Consider the following 21917-nt stretch of genomic DNA (forward strand, 5'->3'; position numbering starts at 1 on the left):
AAGAACCTAGGGGTAAGACAGGAATAAAGACACAGACCTACTAGAGAATGGACTTGAGGACACGGGGAGGGGGAAGGGTAAGCTGTGACAAAGCGAGAGAGAGGCATGGACATATATACACTGACAAACGTAAGGTAGATAGCTAGTGGGAAGCAGCCGCATGGCACAGGGATATCATGTTGGTGCTTTGTGACCGCCTGGAGGGGTGGGATAGGGAGGGTGGGAGGGAGGGAGACGCAAGAGGGAAGAGATATGGGAACATATGTATATGTATAGCTGATTCACTTTGTTATAAAGCAGAAACTAACACACCATTGTAAAGCAATTATACCCCAATTAAGATGTAAAAAAAAAAAATGATTTGCAGTTTAGAGCCTTTAAAGCGTTATAAAACTGTGGCCCTGTTGATACCATTACTGTCTCAGGATTGCAGATTTAGAAGTGATTTATGCAGTGCCTTGGAGGGAAGGGCTATCTCCTGACCCCAAGTGGAGGGGCCAGGACTGCAGCCTGCAGTGTGGGAAGCCAGGGTGGAACTGCCCCCTTTTCTTTCTGCACAAGAGGCAGAGACTTTTCCAACTCAGTGAACACAGTGGAAGACTTCAGAGCAAGCCCAGCCGAAGCCTGCCTTGTGCTCAAAACCCCTCCCAAGTAAACGCCACCTCCAGACTCTGTTCCAGTGTTATTTGTTCTCTCTTCCAGACACGACCCACTGGGGAGGCTGAGTGCCTCCAATGAACCCTTGTAAAATGCAGTGTTGAAGATCAAGTTTGGAAACCAGCCCCACTGCCTGCCAGCAGGATGACCGTGAGAAATAGCTTACACTCAGTTTCCTCTTAGGGTCTTTAGGACCCCTACCTCATGATCAGCGTGGTGCCCGGCACACACGTTCATAAAAATACTATTACATTGTTGGTTTGCAAACTGGCCCCTGTCCACAGAGGGCAAGGAGAACCAGAGGAAGAGGCAGACTGCTCCAGATTGGTAGGTGGCAGGTTTAATAAGCAAGGGAACTTACCTATGAGGATTGTCTTGGGCGGTGCAAGACGGTAGATCTCTGCCCCCATCAGCTAGAATCTCAAAAGTCTATATAGAGGCCTTAACTGGGTTCAATCACGTATTCAGTCGAGTTGGTCTGGGCAACACCTTACTCGCTCAAGGCTGCATCCTTGAGATGGCTGTCAGCATGGGAATAGTAAGCAGCACGTACATTCCAAGGACAGAGGAGGGGGTGAGGAGTCTCCTGCTGCCCGGGTCCAACTCTCCAGTCAACCAATGGTCACTTCCTCTCCGTGATCCCCTCCAACACATACGCTAATCATTGCTGAATTTGGGCTCTGCATTATGACAAATCCACAGTTAGTGGCGACGAATTCTAGCCGTCTTCAACCTCCAAAGCTCTCCTTCTGCTTAACTCTGTGCAAAGGGCACAGTGTAGGAGGGCTTCTGAGAAATCCTGCGAGCTGGATACATCACCTTAGTGACATGGTTGCCCTCTGAATCGTACAAGGACACCCTTAACAGTGGACTTTTCAAGAGGACATTAGGTGAAGGGAAAGAATCCTTACGTCCTTTTCCGCCTGTCCTGATGAGACATACTGCTTTCTGCCTTATTCCTCTGTGCCTGTCAGTCGTTCCAGGACGAGGGCAGAACTTGCAAACCCAGAGAAAAGTGTGTCACCATGATGGAGAGCAAATTTGCACTCTGCCTTGGCAGAAGCCTTCAGCAAACTGCTTCAGCCCTGTTTCATCAGTGGTAAGATGGGGCTAATAGTATTGTACCTACCCCCGGAGGACTGAGGTGATGCATAGAAAGTCCTTAGCGCAGTGCCCAACTCTGTACCCACAAAGAAGTCCCGGTACCAGCATGTCAAGCGCATTGTTTTGCTGCAGCCAATAAACTTCCTTCCAGTTTCACAACCTTATGTACCTATAATTTGCCAAGTTCGACACCGAACACAAGGATGGTCCCTACGTCACTGGATGGGACTTGATCATTTTGCTTTCTTGTTCACCTTCCATTTGGCTGGTGGTCATTGAAGTGGGATTGAAGTGGGGTGGGATTGAGGGTCCAACGATGCTGCTTCTGTTCTAGATTCTATCATCACTTACTGTGCGAGCACCGGTGATGTCCTCTTCTGTAAAACTTGGGCGCCAAATACCAGGTGACTCCTAATTTCCCTTTCAGAGCTACATTTTCTTTCCTAAGTAGGAAATCGAGAAAACCAAATACCACACAGTTGTAACACTCTTAAGCTTACAAAACACTTCTGCATTCATCCCACCTTATTTCATCTTCAAAAATCCACTGTTGTCCCCATACAACACAGAGGACACCCATGTATGTTCACTGGGGTGAGGTGACCAGCTCAATGTCTTCCAGCATGTGCACAAGAGAGCCAGACTCAATCTTAAGTTTTTTGCTCCTCAAACCCCATGCTCTCTCTGCTATATTCCTTTTCTTAAAAATAATAACAACAGATTTGAAAGGCTATATAAAATCCACACACAGAACACAACTTGGATGAGGCTTCCTTTTCCTAGATTGAGGGCTGAGAAGCATCCTGATGCCAAGCTTTGTGGTACAAGTCACACAATGCAGGAGCTATGCTGGCATCTAGAGACGGCTAAGCAGTGGCCGTTGCACGGACATCACAGATGCTGTGGACAATTCAGAAAATGCCTATTTGTACATTAGAATTTTGCTAGTTAGGTGTGTACCAGACAGACTGTAAGGTGTTTAAAAGGGACATAACTGGGACTACAATTAGTGAATATAGGACTAAACATTAAAAGCCTAGATTTCAAAATTAATATCCACTTAAAAACGAGTGGTTGTAAAAGTTAGAATTTTGCCTTGATGAACGGAAGGCAAGGTTAAGTCCACAGTGCAGGAGCAAGAAAGTTGCTAATGCAAAGGAAAGAACGAATACACCAAAGGGTGAGGGCACAGTCGTGGCAACAGCATCCCAGAGGAAATCAAAGGCGCTAAAGTACAAAGTTCAGATCGAGAAGCTGGAGCAGAACACATGGGATGATCCTGGGTGTTGATCAGGTTCACAGCCCTGTCACGCACTGTCATGCACCCAAAGGGCATGGATGGCATCACCAGGCACCTGTTTAACACCCTTTCCAGGGGGCACACTTTGGAGAGAAGGCTGCATTTGAGCAGTTTCAAATCATCCACAGAAAACTGTGCTCTAGTAAAATACTTGTCTTACTTGTCAAAAAAAGGAAACTATTTTGAGCAACTATCATGAACTAGTGGGAAAAACCTAAGACTTCAGTTCATGCTTTTACAAACTTAAACATATTAAAATATATCAGAAGCACCACGTTTAAAGGAATATTTACAGAAACCCAAAGAATCTCTCTGTGATGTGAATATTTACTGAGAAGGGCAGTAGCCAAGTGTAGATATCTACATCCCCAAATGCCTGATCAAATTTGAAGAGCTCTGGGTCAATAATAAAATCACGCACTGCAGGTTCACAAATTTATGTAAGATTATTTTTTATAAGCATTTTAATAAAGGCCTATGTGAAGTCAAACAAGAACCGTTTGTACAATGAATTATGTAGGGAACTTTTAACTACAAATGCAAGACATCAAGAATATATTCACTTTTTGGTTTATTAAAACAAAACTACACTTCTGTGCTTCTTACAATATATTGACAAGCATAAAAATCAATCAATGTTTCCAAATGTTTCACCCACAGCGTCACATGGTACTTTATAATAAATCTTTTTATAACAATCTGACACTTCTCTGTACAATGGGCAAATAGTTTAACACCTTCCATCAAGGCTTTTCAGAACGTTAGACGTTTAGAAATAAAGTCAAAAGTCTCTCTCAAATTCAATCATTAGTTTGTATTAAACTGAAATGCCAGATGCTAAGTCTCAAGTTCCTAAAATGTGTTTTAAAAAACAGATTTACATCCAAATTAAATCTTATAAACCTCAGTGGTAAGTCCTATCGTTTCTAAACACTAGAACTATTTGTGGATAAAAAGCTGCATTCGATTGTGCAATATTTTCTTCTAGGTTTGAATGAGAATCTTAATTTTTTATCCCAATTAATCCTAGTGTTAACTTTGCTACTTTCAGTGAAAAACCCAGATACATTAAGGGCTGGTCTTTCATCCAAGAAAAGAGCTCTGACCACCTATACTATAGTTTTCTGTGCTCATTGTCTCCAGGGGAGGAAATATACATCCATTAAATGCAACATTTGATTATACAAAATGCATGCAAATTCTGCCTCTGTGCCACATGGCAGTTCTTGTTTTGACCCCTTACAGAACTACCTAACATAGTGTTTCCCAAAATGTCTTCTATGACCCTAAGGAGAGGTCCATAGGTGTCCCAAAGGGGGAAAAGGCCCTGGGACCACACAGATTGGGAAATGCTGGGTTAAACAGGCTTGGTACTGGCAGGCCCTGAGCCCTTACTGCACTAAAGTGCACTGTGAGTTTCTAGGAAAGAGGGTCCGTGTGCAAATTTATTTTACCAGCAACACTTTTTCTATATACAAAACACCTATGAACATCTCACAGAGCACTCATATACATGGAGAACTTTGGGAAATGCTTTTCCCCTTCAGATCGGAAATTCCACAATCTTATATTCATTGCAATCCCTGATGTTTCCTCCACTCACTCTTGTGGCTTTGTGAGACTTAATAGATCTGAATAGATCTGAGAAGACTCACAGTACTGTTACTAGTTCTACACACTTCATGCTAGTTCTTTCCCTTTGTTTTTCTTTAAATTTTGAGAGTGAAAATTCCTTCTCCTCTTTTGAATTTCTTAGGATTTTCTCATTTTCAAAGAGTGCAATTTCACATTGCTTATTATTGGGTCTTTTTGTTTGCTTTTTAACTTGAGTCACAGCTTGTCTTCCCCTGGAGGACATGCATTTCAGTTTTATAGAAATGCAACAGAGTAAACGGTAGTAAATTATTTACAAGCACCTAGTTTGTTTAATCTTACATGAAAGCCATTCGCTTTTGGAAAACAAGAATAAATCTTCGAGCAAGACAGTGCTATCTGGAAGCCTTACTGGGATGATGGATGTTCGTTCAGTAACGAGGCACTCAAGAATGAGCTGTGCTAAAATTAACTCGAGGGTGAGCTTGTCTGGATGAGCAGAACTTTGGTTGAGATTTGTCTTCCTTAAAAAAGGTTTTCAAAGCACCAGTTAATTACAGAAAGCATGCATATTTATTCTCACAGTGAGTTAAGTGGCGAGAGAGCTAGCAAATCATATATTGCATTCCCCAAAGCATCTGCATAGATTTCTAGAAAACAAACCAACTGAAAGGGAAAAATAAAGCCAGAGAAGCCATTGTTCCCTGCTTAGGCTGGTGCAGCAGTAGCTCTTAGCAGAAGTCACAGGCGGGGCAGCAGAATCCACTGGGAGGTCAGTCCCAACCTTGACTTAAAGGGTCTGAGTAATCCTTGGTCTATAATTTAGTGGATGAGTAAAAGAGACTAGTGAAATATTTGCTTGCCTAGACAAGGAACACACAAGGGGATAAATAAGCCTCCCTGGCTGTTCCCCCAAACACAGAGCTCCATCCTACTTAGGAAAAAGGAATGCTACACGGGGAAGACCCCACTTCACACCAGAGACGCTGCAACACTGACAACTGCTTAATAGTACGTGAACGCCTATAAAGAAAACATATATTTTAAATGCGGAATTTGAGAAGAGTGGAAGAAAATCACAAAAGCATGGCATTATTGCTCTGAGTTTCAAAAGCTTCATACAATGTGAAATACCAATTAGTACCTTTCCTTCTCGCAACGCACACAGAATATTCATGAGATATTATTAGTGTTTAAAATCCAAGCTGATGAAAGCACAAACTTAATTCTCAGTACTTTTCGATTAAATTCAAAGATTACCTGCAATACTCATCATGGAAAATTCCTATTCCATAATACCATGGAGAGAAGAGAAGGAACAGTAAGTTGTTAGAAAACGTTTAATATCACATGATTTTTAAATCATTATAATTACCACAATTAGCTAACGATTATGATCCCTGCTCACAAAAAGGCACCTACATGTTATGAACAATTTTTCATAATTATTTGCCACTATGTGGCATCGGGGTTTAGGAAAATAACCCACACACGTTTTTAAAGAACCATGGTTTTTTTCTTCCTCAAAGCTAAAAACCCTATAAATGCCTCCGACCATTTGCCAGTCCGCAGGGCTATCACATATACCGTCCAGGTTGTACTCTGCCCAACGTGAGTGGGTACCAGCCACCCAGAAGATGTGCAGTGCACGACCTGTCTGAATGGCATGAGAGGACTGGGTCAGTAGCCTGAAGCCAGGGCACTTTAACACAGGCTATCAGGCCAAGCTAATAAGTTAGTACAGTTGCTCTCTCTAAGAAACAGCTGTACCTGTGATAGGCAGGTACTACCTGAGGGGTGGGAAGGTATACAGACATAAAACAGGAGTTGTTCCTAAATACTTGCTGGTCATTTAAAACTCAATGGCACTTTTTCACATGAACAAACGTTTTCAAAGTCAGTTTTCTGGCCAGGTTTATCTTGAATTTCGCCAGCCAAATTTATTTCCTGGTGTTAGCTGTTTGGTCACATTATCTCTATTCCTGACCTAAACTAATACTGTGTCTTCACTTAGCTCTTAAAACACTTTCTGCATCTGACTGCAACAGACAGCACAGTGATACCTGGGTGTGATGTACATTAGCCCATTCATTTGTAAAGCACTTTAAGATGAAAAGTGTTCCCACTTAAAATTTAGCTACGATTGACAAGGATAAAACCCAAAAAACAAAAACCAACAAAAAAAATCCAGGGAATGGATGACGCAATTATTTTTAAAGGAAGCATTAACCATTAATCAGAAAATATGCCAACAAATTACCTGACAGCGTTAAGTATACTATCTATACAAGATTCAGTTCTAGAATCAACTACATTTTTGTGTCCATCACAGTAATTAGTCCTTAACAGTTATACTTAAAATGTAAATCTTTAATAAACTCCAAAATAATCGTTTGCGATTTCATTTTGTAATCTACTGATTATGAACTGTGAACGGAGGCTGAGGGCCCCCGAAGTGTGATCTGTAGGCGGCTGTGTCACCTCAGAGTCCGATGATCACAGATCATGGAGGGGAGAAGGCACTTGTCTTCCAGGAGGTCACATCAGGACAGGTCAGGCCCGACCACACGATGGCACCTTCCACTCTCGAGCCACAGGCAGGAGCCTACGAGGGACTCGTCCCACACTCGTCACTGGCCAGATGTGCCAGGAGTTACCTACAGCACCACAAAACTCAGAATATATTCTAGGAGTTTTTGCCGGTTGCACTGAGGTAGAAAAGTGCTGCTGAGTTCTAAAACAGACACTTTCTTTTGTTTGGTCTCTTTGAAAACCTAGAGAGAAAGTTTAGATTAAATTAAAGACAAACCAAAAAGGGTCGGGGCGGCGGGGGGGGAATTTCTATCACCAACCCTGCTCTGTGTTCTAGACCAGAAAATGCAGTAAGGCACGCAGAGCCATGTGCGGGCTTTAAGTAAACGTCCACGTAGGCGTGTGCGAGTGTGGGGTGGGGAGGTTATGGGGGCAGATGTGGGGTTTTGGGGGTGGAGTTCAACCAGTGTACTATATTTTTAAATTTATGTTGGAATAAAGTCACAAATATTCCCTTACAAAGATCACTAGTACCTTCATGGAACTCATGTTCCAAATGATATGTGAAGATAAGGGATACATGAGGATACTTCTAGAAATATTGGTAAAAGCACAAGAAAATAACTGAAGGGACTTCCCTGGCGGTCCAGTGGTTAAGAATCCACACTCCCAATGCAGGGGGCATGGGTTCGAATCCCTGGCTGGGGAGCTAAGGTCCCGCATGCCGCACAGCGCAGCCAAGAAAAAAAAAGAAAAGAACTGAAAATCATACGGCGTAATTAACACCCCACCAAAACCGCAGCAGGATTGTGAAACACACTGACACCTTCGTTTGGAATGAAGATGAAAACCAGGAACATTCTGAAACATTCAAATAAATCTGTGCTGATGGACCTCACCTTCAACGTGCCCCTTCTTCTCCCAACCCCCAGAAATGCCTGCATGATTAATCCAGCAGAAACTGCTTCTCCCAGGCTTCAGCCCAACACAAAGGTGCCTCACATAGACTAGATCTAAATGGAAAGAAGACAGACGTGAACACACTCTTTTATACCATAAGCAGGGGACACTCACCCCAATATCCTTAAACATTTTCACAGCATTCTTCACAAGACAATAGGTGGCACTCTCAGCTGTGAAGAAAGAAAAAGCCCCTGTCAAACGTTTAGGCCCAGCAACAAAGTAAACCCCAATACCCACAGTCAGAGCGCGGGAGGCTAGGGAGAGGGTCAGAGCAAGTCCCAGGACTGGGTCAAGCTCCCTTTCGCTACTGGCAACCTGTGAGGCCTCAAAGGATTTGCCGTTTCTTTAAAGCTACTTTGTCATCTTTTAAGGAAAAAAGAGGAGAGAGGAATAAGGAGAGAAACAGGGAGGGAAGAAGAGATGGAAGCAGGGAAGGACAGAGAGAAGAAGAAGGGAAAGAGAAACACCCAAAACATCCATCTTGAAGGACTTTTGTAAGACTCAAGACAGTGTGTAGAAATTCTTTTAAACTGCACAGTGGTGCATACATGACTACTACACCAGTGGGACCAGAAAGAGCACAAGTCTAGAGGTTGGGAAAAAAGAATTCTAAACGCAGGTTGCCCTTTAACTAGCTATGTGATCTGGAATAGTGTCCTCATCTATAAAGTGAGGTGATTCTAGCTCTAGATAGCGATCTAGAGATATATCTAGGGATACATCTACACATCTATCTATCTATCTATAGAAAGAGAGATCTAGATATCTCTAATAACTATAACTAGATATCTCTAGATAGATTATCTCTAGATCCCTCATGGCTCTAAAAATTATTGATTCAAAGTAGTTTCAGTCCTAAACCGTAACTGTATAAAATGCTACTCCCACCCCAATTACACCTCTTCTGTAGCAGACAGTACCAAGTGCCGGCCAGTATGGGGGGCAAATGAAACACCCACTGCTACTAGGTGTGCAAACTGGTTCAGCACTTAAGAACTGCTCGGCAGTACCCACTAAAGCTGAACCCACCACACCCTGTGACTAGGCAATTCTCCTATACAGCCCAGCATAAACGAGTCCCTGTGTTCACCCAAAGGCACATTCAAACATGTTCACAGCAGCACTATTCAGAGTAGCTCTGAACTGCAACACCCAAATATCCATCAATGATGGATGTGAATAAATAAAATGTGGTAAATACTTATACAGTGGAATACTACAAAGCAACAAGAACAGACAAACAACTACATGCAACGACATGTATGAATCTCACTAACAAAGTTAAATGAAAAAAGCCAGACATAAGAATATCTATCTGTATCATTCAATTTATATAACACACCCAAACAGGTAGTAGTAGTAATCTATGGAGTTAGAGGTCAGGATAATTTTGCATTCTTTTTCCCAATTATCTACAAGGAGCAGATTCCTATAATCGAAAAATGTGTAGCTTTTAAGAGAAGCCAAAACAGGGTCCCACATACCATACACTGCAACACTCCTTTCTGTCCTGGTTATCAGGTATTTGTGCAGCTTCTGCAGATACTCGGGCTCTGGAACAGGACCACTGAAGTTGTGAATGAAGATGGCAGCAGAGCTGTAGGCCTCCAGCAAAGGCCCAAGGAGCCTCTGCAGGAAGGTGATGAACTGCTGGTGCTCCTTGGACTGGCTCACCTGGGAGGGGAGGGGCGGGAGACCCAGTCACTGGGGGACAAAGGAACCTCCTCAGAGCACCAGCGGCTCAAGAAGACGGCCTCTCACTGCCTCCACACAGAAGCGGCCTACTGCTCCGTGTGCGCAGAATCGCCCCTGGAAATGACTACTGGTTTTGACATGCGTTCTTTATTGTAACCACTGACATTCAAAGTACTTGAGGTTTGCGCTCATTGAACAGCTGCCTAGGAGAAATCGTCATACTTGAGAAATTATGTCATCACTGTCATCACTGAAAACAGCTGCTCCCGAGGCCGGACCCTCCAGACTTTGAAGCCTGGCTCGACGGTCACTCAAGTGCACAAAAAGGCCACATGTCGAGACCCCTGAGACCATCTCAGTCCCTCCCATCCCTCACTGCCTGCCATCCCCACGTGGCTTCGGGCCCACAGTCTGGCACAGCGGGGAATGGTGGTGGTGATGACAGGGTGCTTTGGGCAGTAGGCGCTCTCACTGCACCCCTCTCCCAAAACATGCACGTTCAGACGAGCCTCTCTGGAGTGTAGAAGCAAGATCACTGCCCCATCTCGAAACTAATAATACCCAACATGGAAAACCTCCAAAAGTCATTTGGACTCTCCTGTGTGTGTGTGTAAACTAGGGGTATTATCCCACTGCAAAGAGAGTAATCCACTTAGGGTATTCAGAAGAGAAGGGTCATTATTACTAATTTCTAAAATTACAAATTAGACAAAATTGCTTTTTCTAAAGCAGGGACAATCTTTTAAAAATCAAATTTTCTCCTGTGATAGGATTTGTCTTAATTGAAGGCAAAGAGCTTGATGTAGGAAATTCTGGGAGAGATGGCAAGACTGAGCATGGCTCAAAAAGAGCACCCAGGCCAGTGGCAGCTGAATATTAATTCTCTCCCATACCTGGTACGGTCCTGCCTTGCTTCAGTGATGACTGAACAAAACCACTCTGCCTCTTTAGGAGTGAGTGCAGGTGTGGGTAAACAGGTGTGCACCTGTGCATTCTGATGAGAGGGTCATGAAAGGTATCACCTATGACGTTCATCTTGCCGAATTTTCAGACTCTTGTCTCTTTTTCCATTTATCTATACCCAAACTGAACAATTTAAGGTATTAATTCAATTCAAACAGTTTCAGTATCCTAACTAGGCAGAAAGCACCCCAGATAGTTTGTGGGTGCTCTGAACGTGAATTAGTCACCAGAGTCCCAGTTTATAAGAACCTCATAGGGCTTCCCTGGTGGCGCAGTAGTTCAGAGTCCGCCTGCCAATGCAGGGGACATGGGTTCGTGCCCCAGTCCAGGAAGATCCCACATGCCGCAGAGTGGCTGGGCCTGTGAGCCATGGCCACTGAGCCTGCGCATCCGGAGCCTGTGCTCCGCAACGGGAGAGACCACAGCAGTGACAGGCCCACGTACCGCAAAAAAAAAAAAAAGAACCTTACAACTTGTGGAACATAAGCCTCAACTCATCACTGTCACGTCCACCAGAACTCCTCACCCAAGTACCTTCAGGTAGCAATCTCGCTGCTCCTCACCAAAATCGCTGTCTTCATCTTCTTCATCACTTCTCCAAGACAAAGGTTCAGGAAGCTTCTTGTCCCACTGCTGCTCAGCAACACCAGGACTAATATCCTCCTGATCATCTGGCTATGCCAGGGAGATGACCAAGAGTAAATAAACGTGCACAGGCACGCAAACACCTGCCCGCTGGACCCCAGACAAAGCAGTCCTCTCTCATTCCCTCCCCTACTCTGCTCTGTTTAGCCATTCACAACATCAATCCACTGCCCTCTCCAAACTCAAAATCACTCGGAAGACAGCAGGGGAGGGAAAAAAGAAAGAGTGAGGGCGAAAGCTACCAGACAGATCAAATAAAATACCCTTCCCTCTCCTAAATTGGTACCTATTTTCTCAGGCCATACCCTCTATACTAAAGGTGCCAAAATTAAAACAAAATCTCAAAAAAGAAAAATGCACATGTGCAAGCTACAAGCACACAGATATGCAGAAGAGCTGATCTTGGAAGGCAGACTTCTGGATGTCAGGGAATCTAGTCAAGATATGTCTTGCACAACACCCATTACACAAAAGGAGCCAAAATATTAAGCAGTCCCAAAGGACATTTATTCTCCCCATTCTTATTTTTCTCTTCCTCTCATCTGGACTTGACAATATATCGAGTGGAATTATGGGTTCAGGTGGCTGGTAGGAAAGACACTGAAGAGCAAGAAACTAAATCAAGGCAAACAAAGGCAAGCGTGTGCTCTTACCTCCGCCACTGTAAGAATGCCATACTGGATAAACCTGCCTACTGTTTCATGGCAAATTTGGTAAAACGTCTGGCAGGGCTAAAAACAAAAGGCATTTCAATGTAAATGTCACTGTCCTCCACTTATTTTTTTAAAGACAGAAAATAGCATACAAGGTAGCTGCTGGATACTTCCACAGTATCACCTGCCTCCCTCCACTGGGCAAGCCCTAAGAGTTCCGGTGCCCGCCCTCTTGATGAGTGCATGTCGTGGACAAAAGAAGAGATCTTGTAACCTGACTGGCAGAGCACCCAATGCAGCACCACCTGCAGAGGGGGCTCCTGAGCTGTGTCTCCCCGAGTGGAGCAAGGCCTTAGAAGGGCTGCTTGTCAGGACCCTACACCTGTTTCTTCCTTTGTAAGACAATTTCTCTGCAAAAGCTATCTTACAGTAAATGTTGTACACAAAGGTGGTGGATGAGGAAACACAATATGTATTCAAATAACTCAAAAAAGACCCAAGTGAAAGACAAGGTCAAACTTGAGAGCCTTATCTACCCTGTCCCCTCCCGCCCTGCCCCCAAGATTCACGCAAAACAGATTCCCCAACAGGACCACATACATATATAAAGAACGCTGTGGAGGAGAGCTGTACTCACAATACCTGTGCTCATAAATGTCCCAGGGCACATTCATATAAGTGGAAAAGAACAGACTTTAAAATATAAATTCTATTTGTTGATGATTTTGAGGAAAAAATCTCTCTACTGCTTAATATGTATGCCTCATTATAAATGTCTAGAAGTATTTAAATATAATATAAATGCTCATTAGTTCCGCTGGGCCTTGCTTTCCCCATTTGTAAAGGAGAAGGGGTTGAGCAGATGAGTTTTAAGACTGTTCCTGACTCTTATCTTCTACGGTTCTATCATCCATGAGTGGGCATGTTAATTATTTACAAAGCCCTGACCCAGTGGCTTAAGCACAGTAAGAGCTCAATAACTCTGGATCGCAGTGATAGAGAACGCTGAGCCATCTGTCCTATCACACCTCACAGCACGCGAAGGGTTCGCTGGAGCACTGACCCCGATAGCAAACCAAGATAGTAACGACATAATGGTTTGGTGGTCATTGAGACCCAGGAGCAGGATATAAAGCTTCAATAATGGGCCAAAAGCTCTCTAAAAGGAAAGCATTTTATGATTTCACAAAGACGCTCAAGAAAAAGAGAAGAGGCAACACTAAAGAGTCTTCACTTACGAGCGAGATGGTGCCTTCGTTGGAGAGCAGGTAGCACAGGCTGGCGGCCTTGCGCACCAGCTGTTCCTGGCTGATCAAGCTGGGAGACACAGGCGCTCCCGGGCCCCTCTTCTTCAGAACTGCGTAAAGGCTGCAGGCTGAGAAGTAAAAGCTCAATGAGGCCGGCAGCCTTGGGTCTCCAAGAACAACTTCAACTGGCTCAGATTAGCTGGATCACCTCAACAGATTATTAATACATCAAAGATAATTATCTGCATTCACTGGAGAAATTTAAGTAAATCCCTTCAGAATTTACTTCTTGTGATTCCATGTGATCCCAACCCTATCAAACCTTCCTCAGAAGCTTCCATCCCGTCCACTCTCCGTCTCCTCTGTTGCCTCCACTCACTTCACTGTCATGTATGTCTCATCTCACTTAGATTTTCAGCTCATGAACAGCAAGACATCCTACCTCTCCTCCCTAGTAAAACGTGTACTACTATGCATACAGTAATCCAGTTACTACTTGTTGAACAATAAATGTAAGAATAAGCGATAAACAGTGACATAGCAGATGACACTTTTGTTTGAAAACTAAAACTATAGCAACACATTCCCTCAAACAAGGGGCTATCATCCAAACTGAAGGAGACACCACCATGTGCTTTTGGCCATTTTACTTGCCACGAAAATATTTCAGGGGCCGACATACCTATGATGGCCTCCATGATAAAGACGTGGAGCAGCCCATTGCTGTAGAAGTTGAGTTCAAAGACTGATGGGACAGTTGTGCTGGGAGTAATAAAAAATTCATCGTTCCTGCTGGTGTGTGTGATTGTGATGCAATTGCCCAGCAGCTGTATGGCATGCATGACTACATCTTCTGAATTTCCTGAGAAACCCAGGTCAAAATCGCGAGCCAGGACTTCCTCCTTCATCACAAAGAAGTCCTCCACCAGTGTGGAGAGATCAATTCCCTAGAGAAACAGACAGAAGTGGTCTCTTGAGAACAGAAAAACTCCTTCCCAAAAGATGAAGAGACCGTTCCAAGGATTTTTTTTCTTGCCTTGGCTTTCCTGCAGCTCACTGTTGGCACATACAGAAAAAGAGCCAAAACACCGTGTAAAGAAAGTCAGAAGACTGGTTAAAAAGCTGTCCCCCAGGAATGCCAAGGTACTCCACATCCAGAGACTACTCTAGCCACAACATGTGATACGAGCACGTAAGATCACAAAAGGGAGAAGCCACCATCTGAAAGTGAGAAGTACTTATTTTTTAGCAAGAATTTCCCTCATTCTAAATATTTATCTGACAAATACTTATTTGGTGTCTACATACCGGCACTATGTTTGGTGTTGAGAACATGACTGTGAGAGAGACAGACAGACAGACAGACACAGTCTTTCCCATCACAGGGCTTAGACAAGTGTATTGTGGGAAGGCAGAGCGCAGGTCCAAAATACAAATCAAATAGCTTGGAAACCACTAGCTATCAGAATACTTTCCGCGTGCTGATGAGATACGCCTTACTTACATTAACTGAGAATGTCTTACTGTCATATAAAACAGTCTCTGAGGTTTTTTTAATGTAGATTTCTTCCTCCATCAGGTGTAAGCACCTGTCGGCAGAGCCCTTAGCTTATTTTACTGTTTATCTCACAGGACTAGCTGGAAGGGGGCCAAATCTATCAGTGGACAAGTATTTGAAGAGCTGACAAAGCATTTTCATGCTTTCTATTGAACTCCAGGTGACACTGCAGACATACCTGCCTGTGTCTGTAGAGGAGCAGGCAGGCCACGATGTGTGTTGACATAATGGCACAGGACTTGCTAGCGGCTGGAAGGCAAACACAGATCTTTAGTTGCACTTTTTTTTAATACAGCTAAAACTTTTTAAAAGTACCTAAATCTTAATCAGGAGTATTTAAAATTATAAAAGTCCTCTGCCACATTTCCTATAACCCATTTACCAAAGGGAAGTTACAACATTATACCATGTTCTGGGCCAATGGAACGTCACTAGAGATCATTATTCATCACATAATAGAATTCAGTCTAAGACAGGTCCACTCTCAGTCCAAACCAATGGAAGTTTGTTACTCAGTGACCAAGAGACATCTTTATGGAAATACCAAGACCCAAAGCATGAGCCTGTTCTAAGAGCTCTACAGGATATCCTGCTTCAGTGTTTCTTGACTTGTTCCTGGCCTCAGTCTACTACACCTGCAACTCTACTTCACTCCTCCTGCAGGTATTCACCACCACATTACAACAAAGTCGGGGGGGTGGGGTGGAAGGGGCTGGGGACAGGTAGTTGAAGTCAGGAATCTGAGGTCAAATCCTAACTTCTACACTAATTTCATGACTTGGGGGAAATGTCTTAAATTCCCAAGCCTCAGCTTCCCTTTGGTACAATGAGCATCCACCTGGTTCACTGGGCTGTGTAAGCACGAGATGACTGACCTGGCACAGGACGCATAGTAATGGGTGCTCAGTACATTTTAATTTCCTCTTTTCAACCTGGCCCAGAGGCAGGTCAGAGGTAGGAAGGAAGGGGACAGAAATACATTTGAGAATGACTATAGTCCATAACTCAATATTCTAAATTTGTAGAAAATTATTAATCATATGAATCAAATATGAGAACATCTATGGAATAATCTAAAATAAGATACCATCTGTGGGTTTTCTAAGATGATAATGAATTCATGAATAAATACTTCATTCACAATTGATGTTGTCTCCAGTGTTTAAGAAACAAAAAAGTACCGAGTACCATATATATTTGGCCTTTAAAAAGGATATTTAAAAGGTATTTTTAAATTATTTGTGTTATAAATGGAAAATAGCACAATACAAAACGGTAAAAAAATATTTTTATAGACTAGACAGCAACACGTCTGGTTATTTGGGTAGTGAGTTTTACCTTTATTTTACAACTTTACAACATTTAAGGATGAATTATTTTTAGCATCCAGAATTTAAGCAAGGGAGAGACACAATCAAATGTGCTCCAGAAAGACTACCCTGGCCCGGCATAAAGCAGGAGTAGAGGCAGCTAGAGTGAAAGGAGCGGGAGAGGTGAGGAAGCCTCCACACTGGTGTCGGCAGGAAATGCTGAGAGTCTGACCTGACGGGGAGGAGGCACAGGGATGGCGAGGAGAGCACGCCTGGGTGGCACCCCGAGGGCCCCGCGCTGCTGCTGCTCTGCAGTCTTAGAGCAGCCTCTACAACATGACACCGTGCTGCCATTCGGAACTTCAGGACAGCTAATTCTGCAGGTAACTCACTCCACTCTGAGCCGCGCCCATTTGCATTGTTTGTGTACAACTATCCCACTAAGAGCATACGTCTTTAAGTACAGAACCATTACTCAATGTGTATTCCCCACAGCTAAAACAAAATTGTACACATAATAGCCGCAAAATATTTGCCAAATAAAAATGATCACGGGGTCACAGGGGAAAGGGACATGCAACTGTAAGCCTAGATGCTGTACCACAAGTTAGTTCAAAGAGACTAATTCATAAGCAAAAGAAGCAACAAATCATTTTGGCAATTTTTTAAATGCCTAAGAACTACCACATGAGTACCTGCTAATTATCAGGCACGGTGTGAGATGTTTCACTGGGTTATCTCAAATCCTCTCAGCACCACTTTCTTTCTAATAACTTTCCTATCACCCCCTGTGTATTAGTACTAGAACCAGAAGTGGAATCTAACTTTGGCAGATTCTAAAACCTGTATGGTTCGTACTGCATCACACCGTATCTGAATTATGGAATTAAAGACTGGAATTCTACTTACTGAAGAGAATGTGCTCAGCCAGATTTGCAATCAGTCTTCTTCGGAAGGATTCATCTGTTGCATTTCTGGACTCGTTAATGGACGTGTCTGTACCTTCAGCAGCAGCATCACTGGGTCTAAAAAGGTTTTGTTTTTGTTTTTTTAATTAGACTTCTATAACCCCACTCTTTCACAAAGCATACTACATGGGCTTAAGATACAATGTATTAGACACTTTAAATTTCTACATATTCTAAATTTAAGCCACAGATAGATTATTTCTATGCGTTGTTTTACTCCATAATATACCTTATTAAGTTTAATACACTCTCCTGACCAAAATGTGTTACTTAATTATGACTAAATAGTCTGTTGGTACATCACTTCCAGAACTCACTGGCAGAAAGAATGCATAAAGCAAGATGCCTCATTTAAAACATTTTCAAAAATTCAATACTTGAACATATTTTAAAGGAAGGGCTTAATATTCTATTTCTCTAAGTGACAATTCGATTTGAATTCTGGAAAATTCACATAGAAAAACTCTTTCATATGTTGCATGAACATGCAATATGCATAGCCTAAGTTACTACCAAAAAGAACATTTCAAACATTCAAAAATATAAATCAAATAAGAACTCTTATATGATTCACAAAATCAAAAAGATTTTATGATGCAAGTAATCAAAAACCTTCAAACTAATGTGGAAACACATAGTTTCAAGATCCTTTATCAGACCAAGAGAAAAGTTACTCAAATGAGGAAGTAAAAACAAGAACATGAATGCCCTTAATAAAGTTAACAAATTCTTCCATGCAATAGAAGAAATAACAGATATTTGACGGGTCAGTATAAAAAATTTCCATGAACCTTACCTTGAAGGAAGTATAGCTGGTAACAACGCTTGCTCCAGAGAAAGTGGAGAAGAAACAGGTTTCTGACTTTGGCTTTCTAAATATTCCTGGAAAAATAAAATAAAATATTATCATTTACTCCCACTGTCTCACTTTCATAAACATATATAAAATATAATTTCACCTTCAAAAAGTAAAAAGGGAGATGTTAATAAAATGAGCCGTATAACATAACATGAGAAATACTTTCTATATCCTAAACTGTCTTCAGAACTGCAGAATAACTCATAGAATGTTGTTAAGCATGAAATCTAAGAACAGAAACTCCAAAAAACAGGATGATGCTTAAGTAAAATCATTTAAAAATTAAGGGGAAAATTTAACTTTTCTTATATCTTCATGAAATTATTTGGCATTCCCAGTATTACTAATAGTGATAAGTCATCAACCATACCTTCTAAAGGAAATCTGACAACCTGAAGGTCACGTTATACTCAAAAGAACCTCAATTCAAAAGCAAATCATAAACAAGAGAAGCTGTGCAATATTAACAACAACAACAACAAAAAGTGATAAGAAATGATGAGGTCCCTAAAAGTCAAACGCACTTAAGGCCAGAAAGCATGCATCTAGCATAGCAGTTTGACTCTTTCAAAGTAAAACCGAAACGTGGAACAGAAGGAGAAGCAGGACATCTCTGCACCTTATCTTTAGGTTCCCAAGTCCCTATCCTTCTCTTCTCCTTTACCAATCTGAAAATCTTAAGAATTTAAAACTGCAGGACCTCAGGGACCCACCAGCCCCAGGCTTCTCCATGAGGATGGCACTATTTCTCTGACTATGTAGGTATTAGACTCCACTCAGTAGAATATGGCATCATCCTAGAGTATCAATGTTACCCAGCTGTGAGATACGTTTTGAAAAATTTCTCTTAAGGGCAATTTTAAAACATCATATAGGGCTTCCCTGGTGGCACAGTGGTTGAGAGTCCGCCTGCCGACGCAGGGGACGCGGGTTCGTGCCCCGGTCCGGGAAAATCCCACATGCCGCGAAGCAGCTGGGCCCGTGAGCCATGGCCGCTGAGCCTGCGCGTCCGGAGCCTGTGCTCCGCAACGGGAGAGGCCACAACAGTGAGAGGCCCGCGTACCACAAAAAAAAAAAGAAAAAAAGATCGTATAAAATACTGATATAGATAAAGCAACATGCAAAATTCTCATGAATTAAAAAAAATAGCAATACATTTTGAGACTGATATCTCCCAAACATAGACATTTAGGCTCCTTTGTCAACAGGCACATTTCGGTGGAATAATTTAGGAAACACTATCCTTGTCAGAGTCCCCATTCTATGAGAGAAGAAAGTGAGGCCCAAACTCACATGGAGAGGAGGCATCAGAGGCCGGACTAGAGCCCAGATCTTGTGACACTGAGCTACACCAAAGCTGACACAGCTTCATTTCAACAGACACTCACCTTTAAGGAAAATGGTTGTGCAAAATCCACTCTGACACATCCATAGTTTTTTCGTAACATTCTGATAACGCCTCTTGCTATGCTCCAGAGGCTCTCATTCTTCTTAGGTTTTCCCTAATTTGCAATTTTGAAAGAATAGCATGGTAAGAAATAAAGCTAACAAATACACAAACATCATTATCCAAAGAATAAAGTTTATTAATTTTTTTATGGAAACCGATGATCTGTCTGGAAAAAGATAATAACGAATGAAGGAAAATAAGTATTCATTGACTGAGACCTGTCAGAAAATGTTTAGCACTCCAAGATGCTAAAAGATGTAATCACGTCACTGGGGAGGTAATTTGGCCATTGAAAAAGGAAACATTTAACACAACTTCATTTAGTGCATTGTTTACATCATTCACAAAAATAGAACTGGAAACTACTGAAGGACAAAAATGATGTAACAGCCTGAAAAACTGTTCTGCAGTTCTCAGATAAAAGTAAGATGTCGAAGAGGCCACCTTATTGTGGTCTGATGATCACGATGGTCCAAGTATGTAACATTAGGCAACCAAATGCCAAATTCAGCCCCAGAGTGGCCTTTGAGCCAATTATTCATTCAGTAAGTGTTTCCTGAATATTTAACACACATAAGGCACAATGTCAGCTGTATAAGGGACACAGGACTCAGATATGATGTCATGAGACGCAGTCAGGGTGAGTGGAGCATATGTTCAGAATTGACACAGGCAACACAAGGAGGGGTCTCACAAGAGATAATAATAATAATCCAGGTCTATCACTTTATTTCTAAAGCCTCCAATTATTAGGAGTCCTTGAGCTTCTGATATGTTTGGGGCAATAAGCTTGAAACAAGTATCATGACCAAGACTTCCACACTAAATAAGAACAAAACTAAACTCCTCTGGAACTGGCACACTGCTGGGAGGAATAGCAAGTTGGTAAAACCATTTTGGAGAACTGTTTGGCAGCATCTACAAAGCTGAACGTACACATACTTTATGATCCACTGATTCCACTCCCAGGCACATACCCAACAAAATGCATACATATGGTCATCAAGAGAAATGTACAAGAATGATCACAGCTGAAACCAGGAAACCAAACTTTTTTTCAGCAGTAGAATAGACAAATTGTATATTCATACACTGCAATACTGTACAACTATGACAATGAACAAATTGTAACTACCTGTAACAACAAACAGGTGTTGCTTGTGCAAAGGAAACCAGAGATAAAAAGTCCACACACTACATTATTCCATTTTATATCGTGTTCAAAAATGGGCAAACTAATCTATTCAGTAAGAAGTCAAGATAGGTGGTTACCCTTGAGGGGAAAACAATGAGAGAGGGATAAGGGAGGTTTCTAGGGTCCTTGACCTGGGTCCTGGTTATGTAGGTGAATTCATTTTGTGCTAATTCAAGCTACATGCGTATGATGGGTGCATTCTTCTGTAACTATTTACTTCAGTAAAAAAGTTCACTAAAAAAATTACTGCAGTCTCAAAATTAATTTGCAGTTGCTCTGCCAACATGATCCCACCAGTTCTTCAGGTGTAACTTAAACTCTACACATAAGCAATAAGCCCTGGGGAGACCGAGCCATGTATACCCTCCCCAGGGCAGAGGTGGCAACTCAGTACCAAGTATTCTTCCACTTCCCGACCCCACGACCAAGGCATGATTAATCTAATCATGCCACTTCCTCCAAATGCAGGAAATTACCACAACATCACTACCAATCAGGCTGCCATACGGGATGAAAGCCCACCCTACCAAGTTTCCTACAGTGTTATAAAATTAGAGAGTAACAAAAATATTCTCAACTAATTCTAAAAGCACTTATCTAAAAGCAAAAGACTGGAAAAGCAAAGATGACTTTTGTGCAGGTGGTCCTCTTACCAGTTGTTCACCATTGTAATGACCCTCAATAATACGATCGTAGGAGATCCCAACAGGTATTATCAAGATGTCTGGGATGGTATTGGTAGACAGAGTATCTACTACAACTGACAAAAGTCCTGCCCGAGCACAGGAGATTTTTCCACTCCTAGAGCGTGTGCCTTCCAGAAAAATCTCCAAGAACTGCTGCTGTCGAAGTAGTTCAACTATATGCTGGAATATAAGGAGAAAGTAAAATGTGAACTCATGAACTCAAGATCACCCAACTTAGAATAAGCTCAGCAAAGTTAAACCTAAAAAAACAAAACAAACAAACAAACAAAACCTATAACTGCTGACAAAATATTTTGCTCACACAGATAATATCAAAAGAGCTTCTCCAATGTTATATTTTGGTGATAACAAAAAGTAATCATCAAACCCATATCCAAGCAATAATCACGAAAATAATTACTCAGACAACTGTTTTTTAACAATCTCAATCAAGGGGCTTCCCTGGCGGCGCAGTGGTTGAGAGTCTGCCTGCCGATGCAGGGGACACGGGTTTGTGCCCCGGTCCAGGAAGATCCCAC

At 42.3% G+C, this 21917-nt stretch overlaps 1 protein-coding gene across 4 annotated transcripts in view; it reads right to left on the bottom strand.

Annotated features, from left to right (window-relative positions):
- Positions 1-2102: 2102 nt before the first annotated feature.
- The window catches only part of GPAM (glycerol-3-phosphate acyltransferase, mitochondrial), a 44267-nt gene continuing 24452 nt past the window's right edge, over positions 2103-21917 (bottom strand). For 3 of the 4 annotated variants that reach the window (XM_082673339.1, XM_082673341.1, XM_082673340.1), the window contains 12 exons: positions 21346-21558; positions 19436-19549; positions 17985-18070; positions 17130-17245; positions 15089-15159; positions 14035-14299; positions 13344-13480; positions 12106-12183; positions 11342-11482; positions 9634-9823; positions 8261-8319; positions 3540-7428 (listed from right to left, as the gene is read on the bottom strand). In XM_082673339.1, coding sequence (XP_082529465.1) covers positions 7312-7428; positions 8261-8319; positions 9634-9823; positions 11342-11482; positions 12106-12183; positions 13344-13480; positions 14035-14299; positions 15089-15159; positions 17130-17245; positions 17985-18070; positions 19436-19549; positions 21346-21558 — 1587 coding nt within the window. In that variant the 3' untranslated portion in view covers positions 3540-7311. Of the gene's footprint in view, positions 2205-3539; positions 7429-8260; positions 8320-9633; positions 9824-11341; positions 11483-12105; positions 12184-13343; positions 13481-14034; positions 14300-15088; positions 15160-17129; positions 17246-17984; positions 18071-19435; positions 19550-21345; positions 21559-21917 lie in introns of those variants that run through there. The other variant, XM_082673342.1, reaches the window with a different exon arrangement.

Source organism: Grampus griseus, assembly GCF_964374135.1.
Source record: "Grampus griseus genome assembly, chromosome: 16".
NCBI classification, from domain to species: domain Eukaryota; kingdom Metazoa; phylum Chordata; class Mammalia; order Artiodactyla; family Delphinidae; genus Grampus; species Grampus griseus.